At 43.9% G+C, this 20320-nt stretch overlaps 1 protein-coding gene across 1 annotated transcript in view; it reads right to left on the reverse strand.

Annotated features, from left to right (window-relative positions):
- TC2N (tandem C2 domains, nuclear) overlaps positions 1-20320 on the reverse strand; it is a 45280-nt gene that overhangs the window by 16923 nt on the left and 8037 nt on the right. Inside the window, 3 exon segments of the mRNA XM_044272084.1 lie at positions 3021-3191; positions 3516-3746; positions 12153-12275. Coding sequence (XP_044128019.1) covers positions 3021-3191; positions 3516-3746; positions 12153-12213 — 463 coding nt within the window. The 5' untranslated portion in view covers positions 12214-12275.

Genomic DNA, 20320 nt, shown 5'->3' on the forward strand with positions numbered 1-20320 from the left:
ACCCAACTACAAAACAGGGGCGACTTTTAGTATTTTTCCAGGGCCACTTTAATTTTCCAGTCCGCCCCTGCCTACACCTGTACTTTTACAGGACTAGACTGCAGCTATATCTGCAGAATATGGTCTCATGCACACGACCGTTGTGTGTTTTTTGCAGTCTGCAAATTGCGGATCTGCAAAACACGGATGGTGTCCGTGTGCGTTCCGCAATTTGCGGAACGGCGCGGATAGCCATTAATATGCCTATTTTTGTCCGCAAAACGGACAAGAAGGGGACAGGTTATATATTATTTTTATATTTTTTGCTGACCACAGAATGGAGCAACAGATGCGGAAAGCACACGGAGGGCTATCACGTTAGGCTGCTGGCTGGCCGGCCGGCCTGCCTGCTACATTAGTTTGAATGTTGTGGCTGGGAGGCTAGTACTCACTATCTGACTAGACCGCCACCGTGATTAGTTGCCGGCCTCTACCTCCTGTATTGGGGGTCACTATTTACACAGGGATACTGTTATGGGGGGGATCTGTAGATGACACATATATAGCATAAGATGCTATATATGTGTCATCCACAGATCTCCCCCCCCCCCCCCCATAACAGTGTTATCCACAGATTCCCCCCATAACAGTGCATCATCCACAGATGGCCCCATAACAGTGTCATCAATAGATGCCCCCATAACAGTGCGTCATCCACAAATGCCCCCATAACAGTGCGTCATCCACAGGTCCCCCATAAGTGTGTCATCCACAGGTCCCCCATAACAGTGCGTCATCCACAGGTCCCCTCATAACAGTGCGTCATCCACAGGTCCCCTCATAACAGTGCGTCATCCACAGGTCCCCTCATAACAGTGCGTCATCCACAGGTCCCCTCATAACAGTGCGTCATCCACAGATGCCCTCATAACAGTGCTTCATCCACAGATGCCCTCCTAACAGTGCGTCATCCACAGATGCCCTCCTAACAGTGCGTCATCCACAGATGCCCTCCTAACAGTGCGTCATCCACAGATGCCCTCCTAACAGTGCGTCATCCACAGATGCCCTCCTAACAGTGCGTCATCCACAGATGCCCTCCTAACAGTGCGTCATCCACAGATGCCCTCATAACAGTGCGTCATCCACAGATGCCCTCATAACAGTGCGTCATCCACAGATGCCCTCATAACAGTGCGTCATCCACAGATGCCCTCATAACAGTGCGTCATCCACAGATGCCCTCATAACAGTGCGTCATCCACAGATGCCCCTATTACAGTGCGTCATCCACAGATGCCCTCCTAACAGTGCGTCATCCACAGATGCCCTCCTAACAGTGCTTCATCCACAGATGCCCTCCTAACAGTGCGTCATCCACAGATGCCCTCATAACAGTGCGTCATCCACAGATGCCCTCATAACAGTGCGTCATCCACAGATGCCCTCATAACAGTGCGTCATCCACAGATGCCCCTATTACAGTGCGTCATCCACAGATGCCCCATAATAGTGAATAGTGTCATCCACAGACTCCTGGTAGATGGGCCCGACACATGTTTGAGCAAATATGTGCGCTAAGAGCTTCCATTAACTCATTTATAGTCGGTATTGTACCACTTTTATTTAGAATGACCCCCATTTCTTAGCTCTATTGTTTGTATGTGTAATAGTGTGCAGCCATCTTGTTTTTTGTAATTATGTTTGCTTCATGGATATGCACCTGTGATTATGAAGGCTTTAGTCTAAATTGTCTTGTGGTCATCTATAGACAACCATTAGTTCAAAACCCACCAAAAGCACACCTTTTGGTTCAAAATATTTTTTTTCTTATTTTCCTTCTCAAAAACCTAGGGGCATCTTATCATCAGGTGCGTTTAATAAAGCGAAAAATACAGTACTTGCTTCCTCCTCCTCCCGACCTTCCCTGCCCTTTGCGTACGCCGAGCACCGTGACGTCACGCTAGGGTGAGCCCCGGTCTCCTTCCTGCAGAGCGGTGCCCACTTCCATCCTGAGCCCAGCTGCCCAGAGCACTGATCCTGAGCCGCTGGAGTCTTCAGAACTGTAAGTATTTACAGCTAATTCACTGTAAGCTAAAGACGGCCCTCGGGACAGAGTGATGATAATGTCTGTAAAGAGCTGCAGAATAAGTCAGCGCTATATATAAAGCTTTTACCCAACCCTGCAGAATATCTCAAAAGACATTACATTACACCACAACTGCAGACTGACTAATCCTAAACTACATTAGAGTGCCCTCACGCACTGCAGATTTTGTTTGCATAAATTCCTGCGACTGAAAATCAGTTCCACTCATGAGGCTGGCAAGCACATGGATTGCTGCAAGCCCCTTTTAGGTGAATGGAACTGATTTTCAGTTATGGAAATTTCTACAACAAAATCCGCAACATGTGAGTGCACCCTTACACCTTCAGGCTGCCTTAGGCCCCATTCACATGGTGGCTTTTAACGACTAAATTTTGGCGCGGATTCTGCGCAAAAAAAACTGCCAGCGGCTGCATGGTTTCCACCTCCCATTACTCTTCATGGAACGCCATGTGGCTGGCGATTTATGACCATGCAAAGAAAGGACAAGAAAGGGTAGGGCCACACAGGGCGGATTTTCCACAGCGCAATTTGTATTTATGCTGCAGTTTTGTAGCACGGATTTCAGAAGGTAAAATCTGCAGCAAAAGGAAAAATGCGCAGTGTACATTGACATGCTGCAGATTTAAAATCCACACCTCAGGTCAATTTATGCAAAGGATTTTTATTTATTCCCCCCCCCCCCCCCACCCCCGCAGCAGGTGGATGAGATTTCTACCAATCTCATCCACTTGGCCTGTACTGTAAAATGCTGTTGATTTGCCACATGGAAACCCCTGCCGGCAAATTCCTAGTCTTTGCACCGGTGGACTTACCCTTTTATAATACACTCTACCTGCAGAGAGCCGCATAGCACAGTACACAGATTACGCCAATGTTAGGGCATAACGTATATCGTTAGACTGCATCATTATCTGATATGTGACGCACTCACCTGAACCGTACAGCCTGGCGTTACTCTGGTTGAGTGTTGCCCGTCGGTTTAGGTCAGGCGAGATGTGCTGCAGGACGTACCCCGGATTATAAACCACATCGTAATTTGGTCCTTGTTGATACATAGTGGAAAGTTCAGTCTTCCTGTCGGTGAATGTGGTCCTTGCAGATCCTGAGTGACGGGAGGTTTAATAGTGTTACGTAGTAATGGGTGAATCACCCGGCAGAGACGCTGATCTATATGACATTGACAGGCCGAGCACAAAGACCAGTAAAAGTCACGGATATCGATCTGCGTCATCCTTTAATTCACCTGCCAGATGTATCACCTCTAAATCCACCCAACATGACTTTGTAACAATGTACCCTCTTCACAGGTAAAATGGAAACGACTGAATAGGAATGATAACCACTTTACAGAAGAGGACGACTCTATGCCCTATAGTTTTGGGGGCATTTATTTGGGTTGGGGCTAAAATATAGGGAGATTGGTTACCTTTCACACCCTCCATGAGTGTTGGGCTGGTCACTGTTCTCGGCTGAATATAGGAGGGTTTAAATGTCGGTACAACAAATGGCACATCTTTTCCATCCGGGGGCAGCTTGGACATCAAATAATCCTCTGTGCACCCCACCTGCCTTGTAATGGAAACTGACGACATTGGGGGAAGGTCCACGATGTGAGATCCTTTCCTGGTTCCATCAGTACTTCCTGCATCAGGCAAGGCTGAAAATGGCAGAAATTCAGATAAGAAAAGCCATTCAGTATGGTAAATATCAAAAAATGAAGCATATGATGTGTGGCTACTTTCTGCTGACATGATGTATCTAATCTTATCATGTGTGTGATACTGTCTGCTAAACTGCCATATCTAATTCTATCATGTGTGATACTGTCTTCTGAATAACTATCTAAGGGCTCATTCACATGGCCGTTGGTCGGCCGTTCCATGCATTGAGGACCGTAATTTGCGGTCCCCAATGCATGGGCAACATTCGAGCAGATTTTTGCAGACGTTTCCAGAACATGTTCTATTTTTTATTTTTATTTTTGGTGGTGTGGAGGCACGGAGAGAAACCCCGCGGAAGCACCACGTAGTGCTACCATGGTGATCCGTGCCTCCATTCTGCACTGACCTTCCGGATTGTGGACCTATTCAAGTGAATTGGTCCGCATCCGTAATGCGGGGTGCACATGGCCGCTGCCCGCATATTGCAGACCTGCTGTTTGCAACAGCCAGTGGCATAACTAGAACTGACTGGGCCCCAAAGCAAATTTATGAACAGGTCCCCTTAATGCAGAACTCAGACTGGACGAAAAAAATGATACTCCCCTCTCTTCTTGTGATCTTTGTGCAGCACTGTCTCTAGGCACGCACTATACTGTGATCTGACGCCACATAGTGTCAGGTCATAGTGCGCTCCTACGCACACTGCATCCCATCCTGAAGCTGTGCGCTGCCGGGACCTAGTGCAGTGCAGATGCCCGGTGAATGTCCGTAGTGCTTCCGTTCCGTACCGCATCTCCAGATTTGTGGACCCATTCAAGTGATGCGGAATGCACACTGCTGGTGGCCCGTGTATTGCGGACCCGCCATATGCGCGCCACAATACAACCACGGGAGCACTATGGCCGTGTGAAAGAGGCCTAATCCTGTCGTGTGATGATACTGTCTGTTGATGCCGATATATTTTTTTATTATTTTTTTGTGCTGCATAAAAACGATGGGATTGTTGATGCATTTACATGGGCCAGTTATCAGGAACAAGTGGTTGTATGAACGTTCATGTGCCCATGTAAAGCAAGCAGAGATTTAACGGAAATGCATTCGAAATGTAGATGGGTGTATTTTTATTAAACAATTTGCTGAAACTGTTCCTATTCCTTTTAAATTCAAGAATTTGTGGAAACATTTCTCCGCTCTGGAGATATGTGACATAAATTGGTAATCGTGGGGGCACTCCCTTTCACTCATCCCATTGCCTCTCCCTAGAAATGGCTGATAACAGGAAACAATAGATTGCATTCACCAGCCTCTCCTAAGCTTGAAATGGCTGATAACAGAGAGCAACATAGATTACAATAAACAGGCCAGCAAATGGAGATGGGGCTGTGTGTCAAAAACCGTGACGGATCCCCGCAGGAGTGGAGCTGTGATACCTCCTTTAGTAAATACTTATGCAAACCTGGAGACTCCCAGCAGGGCAGCCGGAGCTCCACACTGCTACTGCAATGTCAAACATCACCTCTGTCACAGTCACATTGTTACAAATTACATTTTAATAAGCGCTCGGCTGGCAGGGACACCGGCTGGATCAACAGCTTGTTCCGGGAAGACTTCAGGTGAGGACATAAGACGGTGGACAGAACTGCAGCCTCTCCGCTCTGGGGTCAGGGTTCAGTCCCGACCAGGAGCAGCCGCTGTGCGAGGGTTTCTAATGTACGTCCCACTTCAGATACACAGAGCAGGAAAACATCTTTCATTGATTAATTAGACTCAGACTATTGCGAAAGTGAAAGTTAATGACTGAAATAAAAGTAATGTCTGTATCTGTGTAATAACCCACAGCATTTCGTAATCTATGATCTTTCTTTTTTTTTTTTTTTTTTTTTTTTGTGTGTGGTTTTCACTGCGTTTCCAAACCAAATTTGCACACACAAAAAACGCATGTGTTAGGGCGAGTTTACATCACAGTTATGTTAGAACAGAAAAATAAAGAAAATAATGGATCCTTTAAAAAAAAAAAAAAAAAAAAAGATCCTGTGCATCAGTTATGTTTGGCTTCTGTTTGAGCCATTTCCGTCATAGATCAGTTGTTTTTTTTTAGAGATGGAATGAATATTGGATCTATGACGGATATGGCTCAAACGGATGCCAAATGTGCATAACTGATGCTCAGGATCTTTATTTTTATTATTATAATTATTATTATTTTTTTTACTTCTGATGGATCAGCAGAAAGGAAAAATAATAGTGAGGCGAACTCATTCACACAACCGTATATTCCGTTTCGTTTTTTTGCGTTTCAATGGGTCCGCAAAAAAAAAAACGGAAGTTACTCCGTGTGCATTTCGTTTCCGGATTTCAGTTCCGCAAAAATATAGAACATGTCCTATTATTGTCCGCATTACGGACAAGAATAGGACTGTTCTATTAGGGGCCAGCTATTCCGTTCTGCTAAATACGGAATGCAGATGGATGTCATCCGTATTTTTTGCGTATCCGTTTTTTGAGGACCGCAAAACACATGCACGGTCGTGTGAACAAGCCCTTACTTGCGGATTTTGAAGAAGATTCTCCCCTATATCTCACCCTTTGCAATGCACAATCAGATCCACACCAAAAATTGACATGGTGCTGAATTTAATTTCAAAATCTGCATAAAGGCATCTGTGGGACCAACACAGATGCCTTTAGCTGCCAAGTGCACATGTAACAGGTCAGCCAGTGTCATGGGTACAAAACTGCTGACAGATGCCCTTTAAAGAAGTTTTCCAGGAGTTGGTCCCTTTTTAATTAAGCCCCCACGCGTGTGGTATCTAATGAAAGAATCGTATTCATCTGCTTAATGCCCATCTATTCCAACAATTTTACGTTCGCAGACAGGATAACGTGTGCGGCAGCAACAAATGACTGACCTCTGCCAAAAAAATGTGTGGCCACGCAGCACATCATTGTTGTGTCACATGTCGCTCGGGGACAGTCATTAGCTGCAGCGTCACATGTGACCCTGAGTGCGGGGAGCAGGCGAGTATGATTCTTTCATTGGGGACCACACACTAGAGGGCGCAATTAAAAGGGGACCAAATACTGGAAAACTCCTTTAATCATTGTAGAATGTAAAGATCTTGGGATCCCTTTGGCATCTCTATTACTGGACCAGAGAGGGTAATATTTTTAGAAATAGGCTGAAGGGACCCGCTATGAAATATAGCAACCCCCGTGTCTGGCCACTTGCAATCCGACAACAGGGCTATTGAAAACACCGAAGTGACAAGTCTGCAAGCACGAGTGCAGGGAACGGCAACTTCCGGCACTCCAGCTGTTCTGAAACTACAACTCTCAGAATGCTCCATTCACTTGTATAGGAGTTATAAGAACAGCAAGCAAGTGCACATGCTGGGAGTTGTAGTTTCTCAGCAGCTGAGCTGCCATTGGTTGTTGACTCCTGCGCTAGGGGAACAGCCACATGGATCCTCAAAACTAATGGATGTGGATGTGAGCATGGCCCCACAGAAGTAAATAGGTTAGTGTGCTATTTGCAAAAAAATAAACAGATAAAATTTGGTCTTATACTGCGGATCTAGGGTCCTCTCCACATATGCTGCGCTCCTCCCTAATTTCCTCCCTTAACAAATGAAGTATGCAGTCATCAGCCCTGGTAAATACTTTACACTGATAAATCTGTTATCAGCTATGCGATCATATAAATAGCTCATGAGTTATCTACATCAGCATTATTTAGAAGGCATTCCTCATAGAGCCATGTGGACTTAAAGGCAGGGATGCCCGGCCAATGAGGCGAGGTGAGGCGATTGCCTCAGGCAGCACCAGGTTGGGTGCCTTCATTGTGGAAGCATTCATCTCTGCATATTAAACTGTATTGCTATATAAGCCATTATGATTTGTAGTTTAAAGGGGTTCTGCAGTTTGTTTAAACTGATGATCTATGCTCTGGATATATCAGTATCTGATCTGCGGGGGTCTGACACCCGGGACCCATGCCGATCAGCTGTTTGAGAAGGCAGCGGTGCTCCAGCAGCGCCACAGCCTTCTCACTGTTTACTGCTGGCCCAGTGACGTCACGACTAGTATCAACTGGCCTGGGCGCGGCTAAGCTCCATTCAAGTGAACAGACCTTAGCCGTGCCCAGGCCTGCGGTAAACAGTGAGAAGGCCACGGCGCTCCTGGAGCGCCGCTGCCTACTCAAACAGCTGATCGGCGGGGGTCCTGGGTGTCGGACCCCTGCCGATCAGATGCTGATGATCTATCCAGAGGATAGATAATCAGTTAAAACAAACTGTAGAACCCCTTTAATGTTTTCCAAGTACGCCTTTAACAGTAAGGCTGGAGGGAAGGGGTAAGGTTGAGAATTTGGCATGGGGAGGGAGGGGGTCATTTTAGTTTTTGCTTAAAGGAAACCTGTCACCGGGATTTTGTATATAGAGCTGAGGACATGGGTTGCTAGATGGCCGCTAGCACATCCGCAATACCCAGTTCCCATAGCTCTGTGTGCTTTTATTGTGTAAAAAAAACAACATTTGAATCATATGCAAATTAACCTGAGATGAGTCCTGTATGTGAGATGAGTCAGGGACAGGACTCATCTCAGGTTAATTTGCATATGTATCAAATCGTTTTTTTTACACAATAAAAGCACACAGAGCTATGGGGACTGGGTATTGCGGATGTGCTAGCGGCCATCTAGCAACCCATGTCCTCAGCTCTATACACAAAATCCTGGTGACAGGTTCCCTTTAAGGCAGCAGAAAGGCTAGATGCACCTCTACTTAAAAGGGTCATACACTTTAGAAAATGGCATGAAAGGACCCCCATAATTATATCCATATGTACTACAGGACACAAGAAGGGAGAACTGCTTTATTAAAGGGAGTCTGTCAGCAGTTTTGACCCTGCTGAACTGCTAACAGCACTAGGTAGAGGTTGGAGAGAGCAGTACAAACATACCTTTTGCAGAGCTTTTAATATGCAGAGTAGTGAGGATACAAAGTTTTAATCTGCTAGATTCTGCGCCTACAAATGCCAAGGGGGCGGAGCTTCACTATGAAGTCCTCTTTGCACAGAGCTGCTTCAGAGCCCCTCCCCTCTGCTCAGTGACAGCTGTAGTGGTCTCCTGGTTGGATTACAGTGCTGTCACTCAGCAGAGGGGAGGGGCTGTGAAGCAGCTCAGAGCAGAGAACACTTTACAGTGAAGCCCTGCCCTTGGCACTTGCAGGAGTAGAATCTGGCAGAATAAAACTTCATATTCTTACTATTCTGCGCAATAAAAGCTCAGCAAAAGGTATGTTTGTCCTGTTCACTCCAGCTTCTACCTAGTGCTGTCCACACATAACTTGGTCAAAAGTCTTGACAGGTGCCCTTTAAAAGTGTACAGGATTAGAAAAACATGGCTGCATTTGTCCAGAAGCGGCAGGACATCTGGCCATGGGTTGTCTCTGCTATCTCTGCTGAAAGGAATGGGACTGAGCGGTTATTCCACATACAACATGTAGACAGGGGTAGCACAATTTTGGAAAAAGCAGATCAGCTTCTTAAGTGGGGTTGACCAAAGCAAACACCTCTAACATTTTAAAGCTGAAATAATTGTATACAGAAATGTTCAGCAAACTGACTTTCCTACCACTTTTAAGATGTATGCCTGCTGTCAGTGAATGGAAACATTCATTGTGTACTTTTAGAGGCTGAGAGCAGTATGGAGGGTTTGTAGTTTGTTACAATTGTTTGGACAATCCTCTGTAACCTGAACAACCTGGATACATTGTAACAAACTAGCAAGACAGGCCAGATTTGTGCTGCCGATACACTGATCCAAACCTTACCTGTGCAGGACCGTATAAACAGATTTCAGTCTCTAAAGTTACCATTCACTGGCAGCATTAAGTGATCCTGAAAATCGCTCAGTAGACAGTATGACGGGTGCTAGATTTAGGTATAGCAACTCTGCAATATAGTGTCTCACATAGGCATAGATGCATACAGTGTTCAGCAGACAGTATGACAGATGCTAGATTTAGATATCAGCAATATAGTGTCGCACATAGGCCTATATACGGTGTTTCAGCAGACAGTATCACACATGATGGGCTTGCGCTACTTTCACACCAGCGCTTTCCCTTTCCGCTATTGAGATCCATCATAAGAGCTCAATAGTGGAGAAAAATGCTTTAGCTTTGTCCCTATTGTCAATGGGGACAAACTGAACTGAAGGGAACGGAGTGCAATAGAATGCATTCTGTTCCGTTCCATTGCGTTCCCATGACGCACACAAAAGCGCTGCAAGCAGCGGGATGCAGAGCAAGATGGATCTGTCGTGACGCAAAATGTACGTCAATGGTGACGGATCCATTTTCTCTCACAAAAGAAAATGGATCGGTCCCCCATTGACTTACAGTGGTTTTAGAGACTGATCCGTCATGGCTATTTCAGAGATAATACAACCGGATCCGTTCATAACGGATGCAGACGGTTGTATTATCATTACGAAAGCCATGACGGATCCAGCAAAAATGCTGATGTGAACATCAGTTTAGAAAACAATATTGCATATGATGGGATTAGATACAATACTTAGCCAACAGTATCGCACATGATAGACTTGGACACAGGGGCTCAGTAGATAATATCACATGTGACAGGATTAGATCAGGGTCACCAACCTCCAGTGCTCCATCTGTTGCAAAATTACAACTCCCAGCATGCTCCAGTCCCCTTTTATGTAAGTTCCAAGAACAGCTAAGCAAGTGTTTATGCTGGGAGTTGTAGTTTCACCACAGCTGGTGTGCCGAAGATTGCTGATCCTTGTATTAGATACAGGAGCTCAGCAGTAGAGTACCTTACACAGCAGGGTCAGATACAGCAGCGCATGTACACAAGCTCTGTGGACAATATCACACCTGATAGGAATAGATACAGGGGCTCAGCAGTATAGTATCATACATGATGGGCTTAGATACAGCAGCACAGCAGACAGTATCAGCTATACATACAGAGGCTTATATACAAACTGAAAAGAATGGCGTGGTATTAAACAAGCAGGAAGTGCTCAAACCCACATGCAGTTGTGTGTGTGTGTGTGTGTGTGTGTGTGTATATATATATATATATATATATATATATGGAGCACATCCTGCACTTGTGGCCCGTTGCTAATGACGATCCCCAGCAAAAATGCATACAGTGGAGGATGACCGGTGCGAACCACAAGTACCACAATAGACATCCTACACAAGATAGAAATTATGTGGATGTGATAATCAATATAACAAACAGAGGCTTACAGTAGCAGACAGTATCACACATGATGGAGTTGGATACATGACTCAGCAGACAGTATCACACATGACAGATTAGATACAGCAGATAATATCGGGGACTCATCAGTACAGTATCACATGTGATGGAATTAGATCCAGGGGTTCAGCAGTACAGTATCACACATGATGGAATTAGATCCAGGGGCTGGAATTAGATCCAGGGGTTCAGCAGTACAGTATCACACATGATGGAATTAGATACAGGGGCTGGAATTAGATAGAGGGGTTCAGCAGTACAGTATCACACATGATGAAATTAGATACAGGGGCTCAGCAGTACAGTATCACACAGGACAGACTTGGATGCAGGGGCTCAGCAGTACAGTATCACACAGGACAGACCTGGATACAGGGGCTCAGCAGTACAGTATCACACGGTATAGGGGCTAACCAGTACAGTATCACACGGGACAGACTTGGTTACAGGGGCTCAGCAGTACAGTATCACATGTGATAGAATTAGATACAGGGGCTCAGCAATACATTATCACACGTGATGGAATTAGATACAGGGGCTCAGCAATACATTATCACACGTGATGGAATTAGATACAGGGGCTCAGCAGTACAGTATCACATGGAACAGGGGCTAACCAGTACAGTATCACACAGGACAGATTTGGATACAGGGGGTCAGCCGTACAGAATCACACGTAATGGAATTAGATTCAGGGGCTCAGCAGTACAGTATCACATGTGATGGAATTAGATACAGGGGCTCAGCAGTACAGTATCACATGGGACAGACTTGGATGCAGGGGCTCAGCAGTACAGTATCACATGGGACAGACTTGGATGCAGGGGCTCAGCAGTACGGTATTACACGTGATGGAATTAGATACAGGGGCTCAGCAGTACAGTATCACATGTGATGGAATTAGATACAGGGGCTCAGCAGTACAGTATCACACGTGATGGAATTAGATACAGGGGCTCAGCAGTACAGTATCACATGGGACAGACTTGGATACAGGGGCTCAGCAGTACAGTATCACACGTAATGGAATTAGATACAGGGGCTCAGCAGTACAGTATCACACATGATTTCCACAAGTTATTACAAGATAAAAGCCTTACCGTTCTTACTTTCGCTCTGGAAGCATCCTTTACAGCAGCTCTTGATGAACTCTGCCGCCATCCTACATGTGTGAGGCTAGCTGTAACCCACAGAGCAGAGGGAAGATGGACCATCAATCACTTCTATAACAAAGAATAAGACTGCTTTACTGTATGAGGAAACCCTACATAGAGGAGGAATCCGTACACCAGATCTCATCCTCTCTACCTGAACAGGTACATAGAGGGGGCGTGACTATGCAAATGAGCAGCATGGCTGAGTCACTTTTGACTTAACACTTACAGATAAGAAGATTTACTGTATGGGACTGGACCCAGCGCTTACGCCTGTTTTATCCGAGCAGTATTACGATAGATTGGAATATTTACCCGTTGCTTCACCCACTCAGCATCCGGTATAAATAGATCTCATCTGGATTAATGCTATTACAGACATTAACCACTTCACATCCGGACCATTTCCCCTTCTTGACAGAGCCTAATTTTACAAATCTGACGTGTCATTTTATGTGGTAATAACTTTGGAACACTTTTACTTACTTAAGCCATTCTGAGATTGTTTTCTCGTGACAAATTGTACTTCATGACAGTGGTAAGATTGAGTGGCTATATTTCATTTTTAGTTATAAAATAATCCCAAATTTACCAAAAATTTAGAAAAATTTGCAATTTTCAAAATTTTATTTTCTCTTCTTTAAAACAGAAAGTGAAACCTCATAAAATATTTATTACTTAACATTCCCCATATGTCTACTTTATGTTGGCATAATTTTGTAAATGTCATTTTATTTTTTTAGGACATTAGACTTTTAGAAGTAATTCTTAAAATTTGTAAGAAAATTTCCAAAACCCACTTTTTAAGGACCAGTTCAGGTCTGAAGTCACTTTGTAGGGGTGACATAGTAGAAACCCCCTATAAATGACCCCATTGTAGAAACTACACCCCTCAAGTTACTCAAAACTGATTTTACTAACTTTGTTAACCCTTTATGTGTTCCACAAGAAATAAAGGAAAATGGAGATGACATTTAAAAATTTCACTTTTTTGGCAGATTTCCATTTTAATAAATTATTTTCTTTAACACATCGAGGGTTAACAGCCAAGCAAAACTCAATATTTATTACCCTGATTCTGTGGTTTACATAAACACCCAACATGTGGTCGTAAACTGATGTAAGGGCACACGGCAGGGTGCAGAAGAAAAGGAGCGCTGTATGGTTTTTGGAAGGCAGATTTTGCTGGACTGGTTTTCAGATGCCATGTCCCATTTGAAGCCCCCCTGATGCACCCTTTCAGTAGAAAATCCCCAAAAGTCACCCCATTTTTGAAACTAGGGGATAAAGGGCCAGTTTTATTGGTACTATTTTGGGATACATATGATTTTTAATTGCGCTATATACATTTTTTTGTGAGGCAAGGTAACTAAAAAATAACTGTTTTGGCACTTTTTTTTATTTTTTACAACATTCATCTGACATGGTAGATCATGTGCTATTTGCAGGTTGTTAGACGCAATGATCTCAAATATGACTACTTTCTTTGTTTCAGTTTTACGTGATAAAGCATTTTTGAAAAACAAATTATGTTTTTGTGTCTCCATTTTCTGAATGTCTTTTTTTTTTCTGCCAATCGTCTTGTGCAGGGGCTCGTTTTTTTGCAGGAAGAATTGACGTTTTTATTGATACCATTTTTGGGTAAATATGATTTTTTAATCATTCATTATTACACTTTACGGGGCAAGGTGACCAAACAATTCGTTGTTTTAGCACAGTTTTTATTTATTTATTTTTACAGCATTCACCTGAGGAGTTAGGTCATGTGACACTTTTATAGAGCAGATCATTATGGACGTGGAAATACCTAATATGTATACTTTTTCTTATTTAGGTTTTACACAATAATAGCATTTTTTTTTTTAAATGATGTTTTAGTGTCTCCATAGTCTGAGAGCCATAACTTTTTTTTTTTTTTGACCGATTTGTCTTAGTTAGGGTCTCATTTTTTGCAGGATGAGGTGACTGTTTGATTGTTACTATTTGGGGGGGCATACGCCTTTTTGATAGCTTGGTGTTGCACTTTATGGGATGTTAGGCTTTTTTTGCACTGTTTTATTTTTTACGATGTTCACTTGAAGGGTTAGGTCATGTGATATTTTTATAGAGATGGTTGTTGCGGACATGGCGATATCTAATATGTATACTTTATTTATTTCACTTTAACACAATAATAGCATTTTTGAAACAAAAAATGATGTTTTAATGTCTCTATGTTCTGAGAGCAATAGTTTTGAAAATATTTTTTTTAGCGATTTTCTTATGTAGGGGCTCATATTTTGCGGGATGAGGTGACCATTTTATTGGTACCATTTTGTCGGACATACGCCTTTTTGATCACTTGAAGTTGCAATTTTTGTAATGTAAGGTGACAAAAATAGCTTTTTTTTTTTACACAGTTTTTTTTATTTTTTATGGTGTTTATCAGACAAGGTGGATCGTGTGACATATATTTATAGAGACGGTCGTTACGACGCTGCAATACGAAATATGTCTATTTTATATTCTTTTCTATTTTCAATTTTTTTTATTACTTACGGTAATTGGGGATTTTCTTTTTTATGTGAAACTTTTTTACAATTTTTAATTTTATTTTTAAACACAATTTTATTTTTATTTTACACTTTGCCTCCCCCATAAGGTCATACAAGACCTCTGGGGGACATTTAACTTTAACTATATTTCTTTTTCTTCCACTCTTGATTTCTCCTGTAACTGGGGCTGACATAGTAGCCCCAGTTACAGTGGAAATACACTGTACAGCCTCAGTGCAGGGCTGATCGAGGTCTGTAGAAGACCCGACAGCTCCTGCACTCTCCCGGCCCCAGCGGTCACATGACGGGACAGGAAGCGCATAGCGAATGTGAAGTGGTTAAAGGGGTTTTCTGAGACTTTAATATTGATGACCTATCTTCAGGATAGGTCATCAGTATCTGATCAGTGGGGGTACAACACCCGGGACCCCCGCTGACCAGCTGTTTGAGAAGGCAACGGCTGTTTGAAGCGAATGGGGCTGAGCGCAATACTAAGCACAGCTGCTATACAATGTATGGTGCTGTGCTTGGTAAGCACAGAGAAGACTGCGGCACTCACAGGTGCACTGGTGCCTTCTCAAACTGTTGATTGGTGGGGGTCCCGGATGTCTGACCCCTACCGATAAGATACTAATCACCTATCCTGAGCATAGGTCATCAGTATTAAAGTCTTGGAAAACCCTTTTAAAGTAGTTACATTTCAATATAAGTCAATTTATTGACTTCCCCCTCTGGCAGCTGACAATACAGTCCCTTCTTAATTTCCCCTCAGATGCAGTCTTCTCCGCTATACAGCCACGCTACTGCAGATTCGTGTTGAGCGTGAATATTCGAATAGCAAATTTTAATCGAGAATATCGGCACTTCGAGAATTCGCTAATATTTAGAATATAGTGCTATATATTCGTAAAACCGAATATTCATATATTATTTTTTTTTTTACACAGTACACATCATGTAATAATCACTCCCTTCGTCTATCTTGTGGGCCAATGAGAAGGCTTTGTCACAGCTTAGCAACATCCCTAGCAACCAATAGAAAAGTTGCCTGCCCCTTATTATTGCTGACAATTCGCAATCGCTATTCTAATGTTCTGCCGTGCCAACCATTTTCTCCAGTCTCAGGAAACTTATACCAGCTGGAAAAATTTAGCATAAGTGACCCACGCCTGTATTTCGTACGCATTACGCGAATATTACATTGCTGATTTTCGCAATCAAGAATATAATCTCGAATTCGCGAATATATGACGAATATTCTACAAAATATTAGCGAAATATTGCAAATTCGAATATTGCCCCTGCCACTCATCACTAATGCAGATGCAGAAAGCAATTCACATTCGCTGCTCTGCAGTGAGCAGAGGATCGCTATGCTGAGACCTGCTTGTGGGACGAGTGACTGAGCATGCACTAGCACTCAGTAGATAGAGGTGCACATTCCTATACACTTGGAACACCGGGGGGCAACATACTTTGTAAGTGAATCTCAGGTATAGTCACTAGATCGAAACAAGGAAATGGCAAATATTGTTAAAGGGGTTGTCGTTTCATGTCAGTAAATGGCATTTATCCTGTAGAGAGGGTTAATACAAGGCACTTACTAATGTATTGTGATTATCCATATTGCCTCCTTTGCTGGCTTGATTCATTTTTCTATCACATTATACACTGCTAGTTTCTATGATTACGACCACCCACACTACGCTATAGGAGAAATCACAAGCCTCTCTGGGTGGCCAGGACTGCGGGAGTGTGCATAGGTTTATCCTATAATGTGCAAGCACGACCACTGCTGCTGGATTGCAGGGTTCTCTTAACCCCTGGAAACGAGCAGTGTATAGTGTGATGGAAAATTTAATAAAGCCAGCAAAGGAGGCAATATGGACAATCACAATACATCAGTAAGTGCCTTGTATTAACTTTGTCTACATGATAAATGCCATTTGCCAGCAGACACTATCACGCATGATGGGATTAGGTACAGCAGCTCGGCGGAAAAAGAACTAAAAAAAATAACATTTTAAAGTCCTAGTAAGAAAAACAGTTGCACGCTAGGACTGGTGGCGGAGCAGAAGGTAAATGCACTGCTTTCAACCCATAGGCCGAATGCACACGGCCGTGTTCCGCGACCGAGAGCGATCCGTGGTATGCCGGGCTGGATTCCTGTTCAGCGCAGGAGTGCACGGCGTCATTGGTTGCTATGACGCCGTGCGCTTCAGGCCGCCGCTGCACTACAGTAATACACTCGTATAGTGTATTACTGTAGTGCAGCGGCGACATGAAGCGCACGGCGTCATAGCAACCAATAACGCCATGCGCTCCTGCTCTGAACAGGAATCCAGCCCGGCATACAACGGACCGCTCTCGGCCGCGGAACACGGCTGTGTGCATTTGGCCATACAGGAATTATACTTTCTCTTCTCTCTGACTCGAGCTGGTTTGCAAGTTCTAATTTCTTTGCATGCTTGTCCTTCTTTTTTTTTTTTTTTTTATTGCCTGAGAAAAGGATATTTTAAAGTGTCGCTAAGGAAGGCAACAGCAGGTGACAAGTGAAGGTGGCACATGGGGTAGATGCTCATCACTGCCTTGGAGCAGAGATTTATGCTTTATTATTTCAGACCAATACATCTAAACAATGTGCACCACCACTGTCTGTGATGGAGATCTCTCTATTAGGCCTCATGCACACGACCGTGTTGTGGTCCGCAAAAACACCGATACCGGCCGTGTTAGTTCCGCATTTTGTGTAACGGATGGTCCAGCGCTCAGTAGAGCAGTCCTATCCTTGTCTGTGATATGGAAGACATGTTCTATTTTATTTATTTTATTTTATTTTGTAAGGCAGCAGAACAGACGTGCGGATGCGGACAGCATACAGAGTGCTGTCAGCATCTTTTGTGGCGCCAGTGAAGTGAATTGGTCCGCATCTGACCCACGAAAAATGTGCCTCAGATGCAGACCCAAACCACAGTCGTGTGCATGAGGCTTTACACTGGAAAAGTGGGGAAAGTGTCAGGGAGAATGGAAAAGTGGGTGTCAGTGAAAGGGGGTTGGCAGGTAAAGGGGTCAGGATGAAGGGGGACAGGTTGAGAAGTAGATCAAAAGAGGAGGGGGGCAAGAGGGGAATGTTGGGAGGAAGCAAGGGGAGAAGTGTCGGGGTGAATAGATAAGTGGGGGTCAGATAAGTGGAGGGGAGGGCTGTTGAAGGGGTGTAAATGAAGGATCAGTGTGTATATGGAAGGGGTGTTGGGGCTGGGGCAAAAGTTTCGGGGTGAATAGAAAGTGGTCATCAGGGAAGAGGAGAAGTTACGAGAGGGGGCAGTGGGAAAGAGGAGTCGGGTGGAGCAGAGGAAAAGGGGGGAATGTGTCAGGGGGGCATAGGGGAAAAGTGTCAGGGTGAATGGAAAAGTGGGTGTCAGTGGAGGGGGAGAAGTCAGACGAGGGGGACAGGTGAAGGGGTCAGGTGAGAAGTGGATCAGAAGAGATGGAGAAGTGTCAGGGTGAAAGATAAATTGGGTGTCAGAAGGGGACAGGCAGTGGATCAGAGGGGGGAGGCGGGGGGCAGTTGTTTTTGTGAGCTCTTCATTTAATAACACTTTCTTAGCAGTATGACCTGTTCCGTAGAGGGGAATCATTTAGTTTGTATAAAACATACTTCAAGGAAGGCAGTCCTGACTTCTGATGCAATAAGTCTATATCTGGCAGGGAAATTCTACAGACTTTGCAGATGGTAACTTAATACTTAAATATACAAAAATATACATCTTTATCTCTGTAAACTTCATCCCCCATAGAAACTCCAATCAGGCAATCGGAATAACTCCCTGAATCAATGACCTCTCCAGAAATCTAATAACTACAACATGTAATATTGTTACACTCCAGAAATACATCCAGGCCCCTCTTGAACTCTTTTATTGTACTCACCATCACCACCTCCTCAGGCAGAGAGCTCCATAGTCTCACTGCTCTTACCGTAAAGAATCCTCTTCTATGTTTGTGTACAAACCTTCTTTCCTCCAGACGCAGAGGATGTCCCCTCATCACAGTCCTGGGGATAAATAGCTGATGGGAGTGATCTCTGTACTGACCCCTGATATATTTATACATGGTTATTAGATCTCCCATCAGTCGTCTTTTTTCTAAAGTAAATAAACCTAATTTGGATAATCTTTCTGGGGCCTGTTTTCTACCCATTCCAGTTATTGCTGATCCCTCTCTAGCTCTGTTATATTTTTTTCTCGTACACAGGAGCGCATAGCAATCAGTGCAGGAAGTGGATGGGGGGGGGGCACCATAGTTTGTAAGTAAATCTCAGGCATATTCACTAGATCGGAACTAAGAAATGGCAAACCTTGTTAAAGGGGTTGTCTCACTTCAGCAAATGCTATTTATTATGTAGAGAAAGTTAATACAAGCCACTTACTAATGTATTGTGATTATCCATATTGCCTCCTTTGCTAGCTTGATACATTTTATCCATCACATTATACACATGCTCGTTTGCAGGAGTTATGACCATCCTGCACTCCAGCAGCGGTGGTCGTACTTGCACACTATAGGAAAAGGCGTCGGCCTCTGGTGGCCTGGATCTCAGGACTGTGTATAGGCTACTGCTGGATTATATGGTGGTTGTAACCTCTGGAAACAAGCAATGAATAATGTGATTGAAAAATGAATCCAGCCAGCAAAGGAGGCAATATGGACAATCACAATACATTAGTAAGTGCCTTGTATTAACTTTGTCCACAGGATAAATGCCATTTGCTGTGAGACTACCCCTTTAATTTTTATGATCTATACAATATATTTACTACCTTTTTTTTATTGCCTACGAAAAGGACATTTTAAAGTGTAACTAAGGAAGGCAACAGCAGGTGACAAGTGAAGGTGGCAGATGGGGTAGATTCTTACCACTGCTTTGGAGCAGTTAGGGATTATGCTTTATTTTTTCAAGACAATTACATGTGGAGAAAGTGCAGCACCCTAGGATGCATGGCAGGATAAGTCCCAGTTGTGGCTCAGTGGTTAAAGAAAGGGGAATAGAAAAGTGGGTGTCAGGAAATGGGGGAAAGCGTCAGAGAGAATAGAAAAGTAGGTGAGAGAAGGAGGCAGGGAAGAAGAGTGAATGAGTGAAGAAGGGACCAGGGTGAAAATTGGAGGGAGTGGATCAGGAATGGGAGAAGTGGGGCAGTGGAAAGGTGTCAGGGTTAATGAGTGAAGTGGGTGTCAGAGAAGGGAGCAGGCAGATCAGAGGAGGCATAAAGGGTTTGTGAGCTCTGCACGTTAATAACATTTTCTTAGTATTTTTGATCCAGTTTCATAGGAGGGGGACCACAGATATGAGACCTATTTAGAAGGATGAAGGGAGAAGTGGATCACCAGAGGAGGGAGGCAGGAGGGGAATGGGGGGGGGGGGGGGGTCGGGGTGTAAGTGTTAAGGTGAATAGGAAAATGGGTGTCAGAAAGGTGGGGGGAAAGTCTGTTGAGGGTGGTGTAATCAGGTGGGACAAGACATAATATGGTAAAGGGAAAAGTGGGGAGGCAGGATGGAATTGTTGTCGGGGAAAAGAAAAG

This window comes from Bufo gargarizans, chromosome 11 (genome assembly GCF_014858855.1).
Source record: "Bufo gargarizans isolate SCDJY-AF-19 chromosome 11, ASM1485885v1, whole genome shotgun sequence".
NCBI classification, from domain to species: Eukaryota; Metazoa; Chordata; class Amphibia; order Anura; family Bufonidae; genus Bufo; species Bufo gargarizans.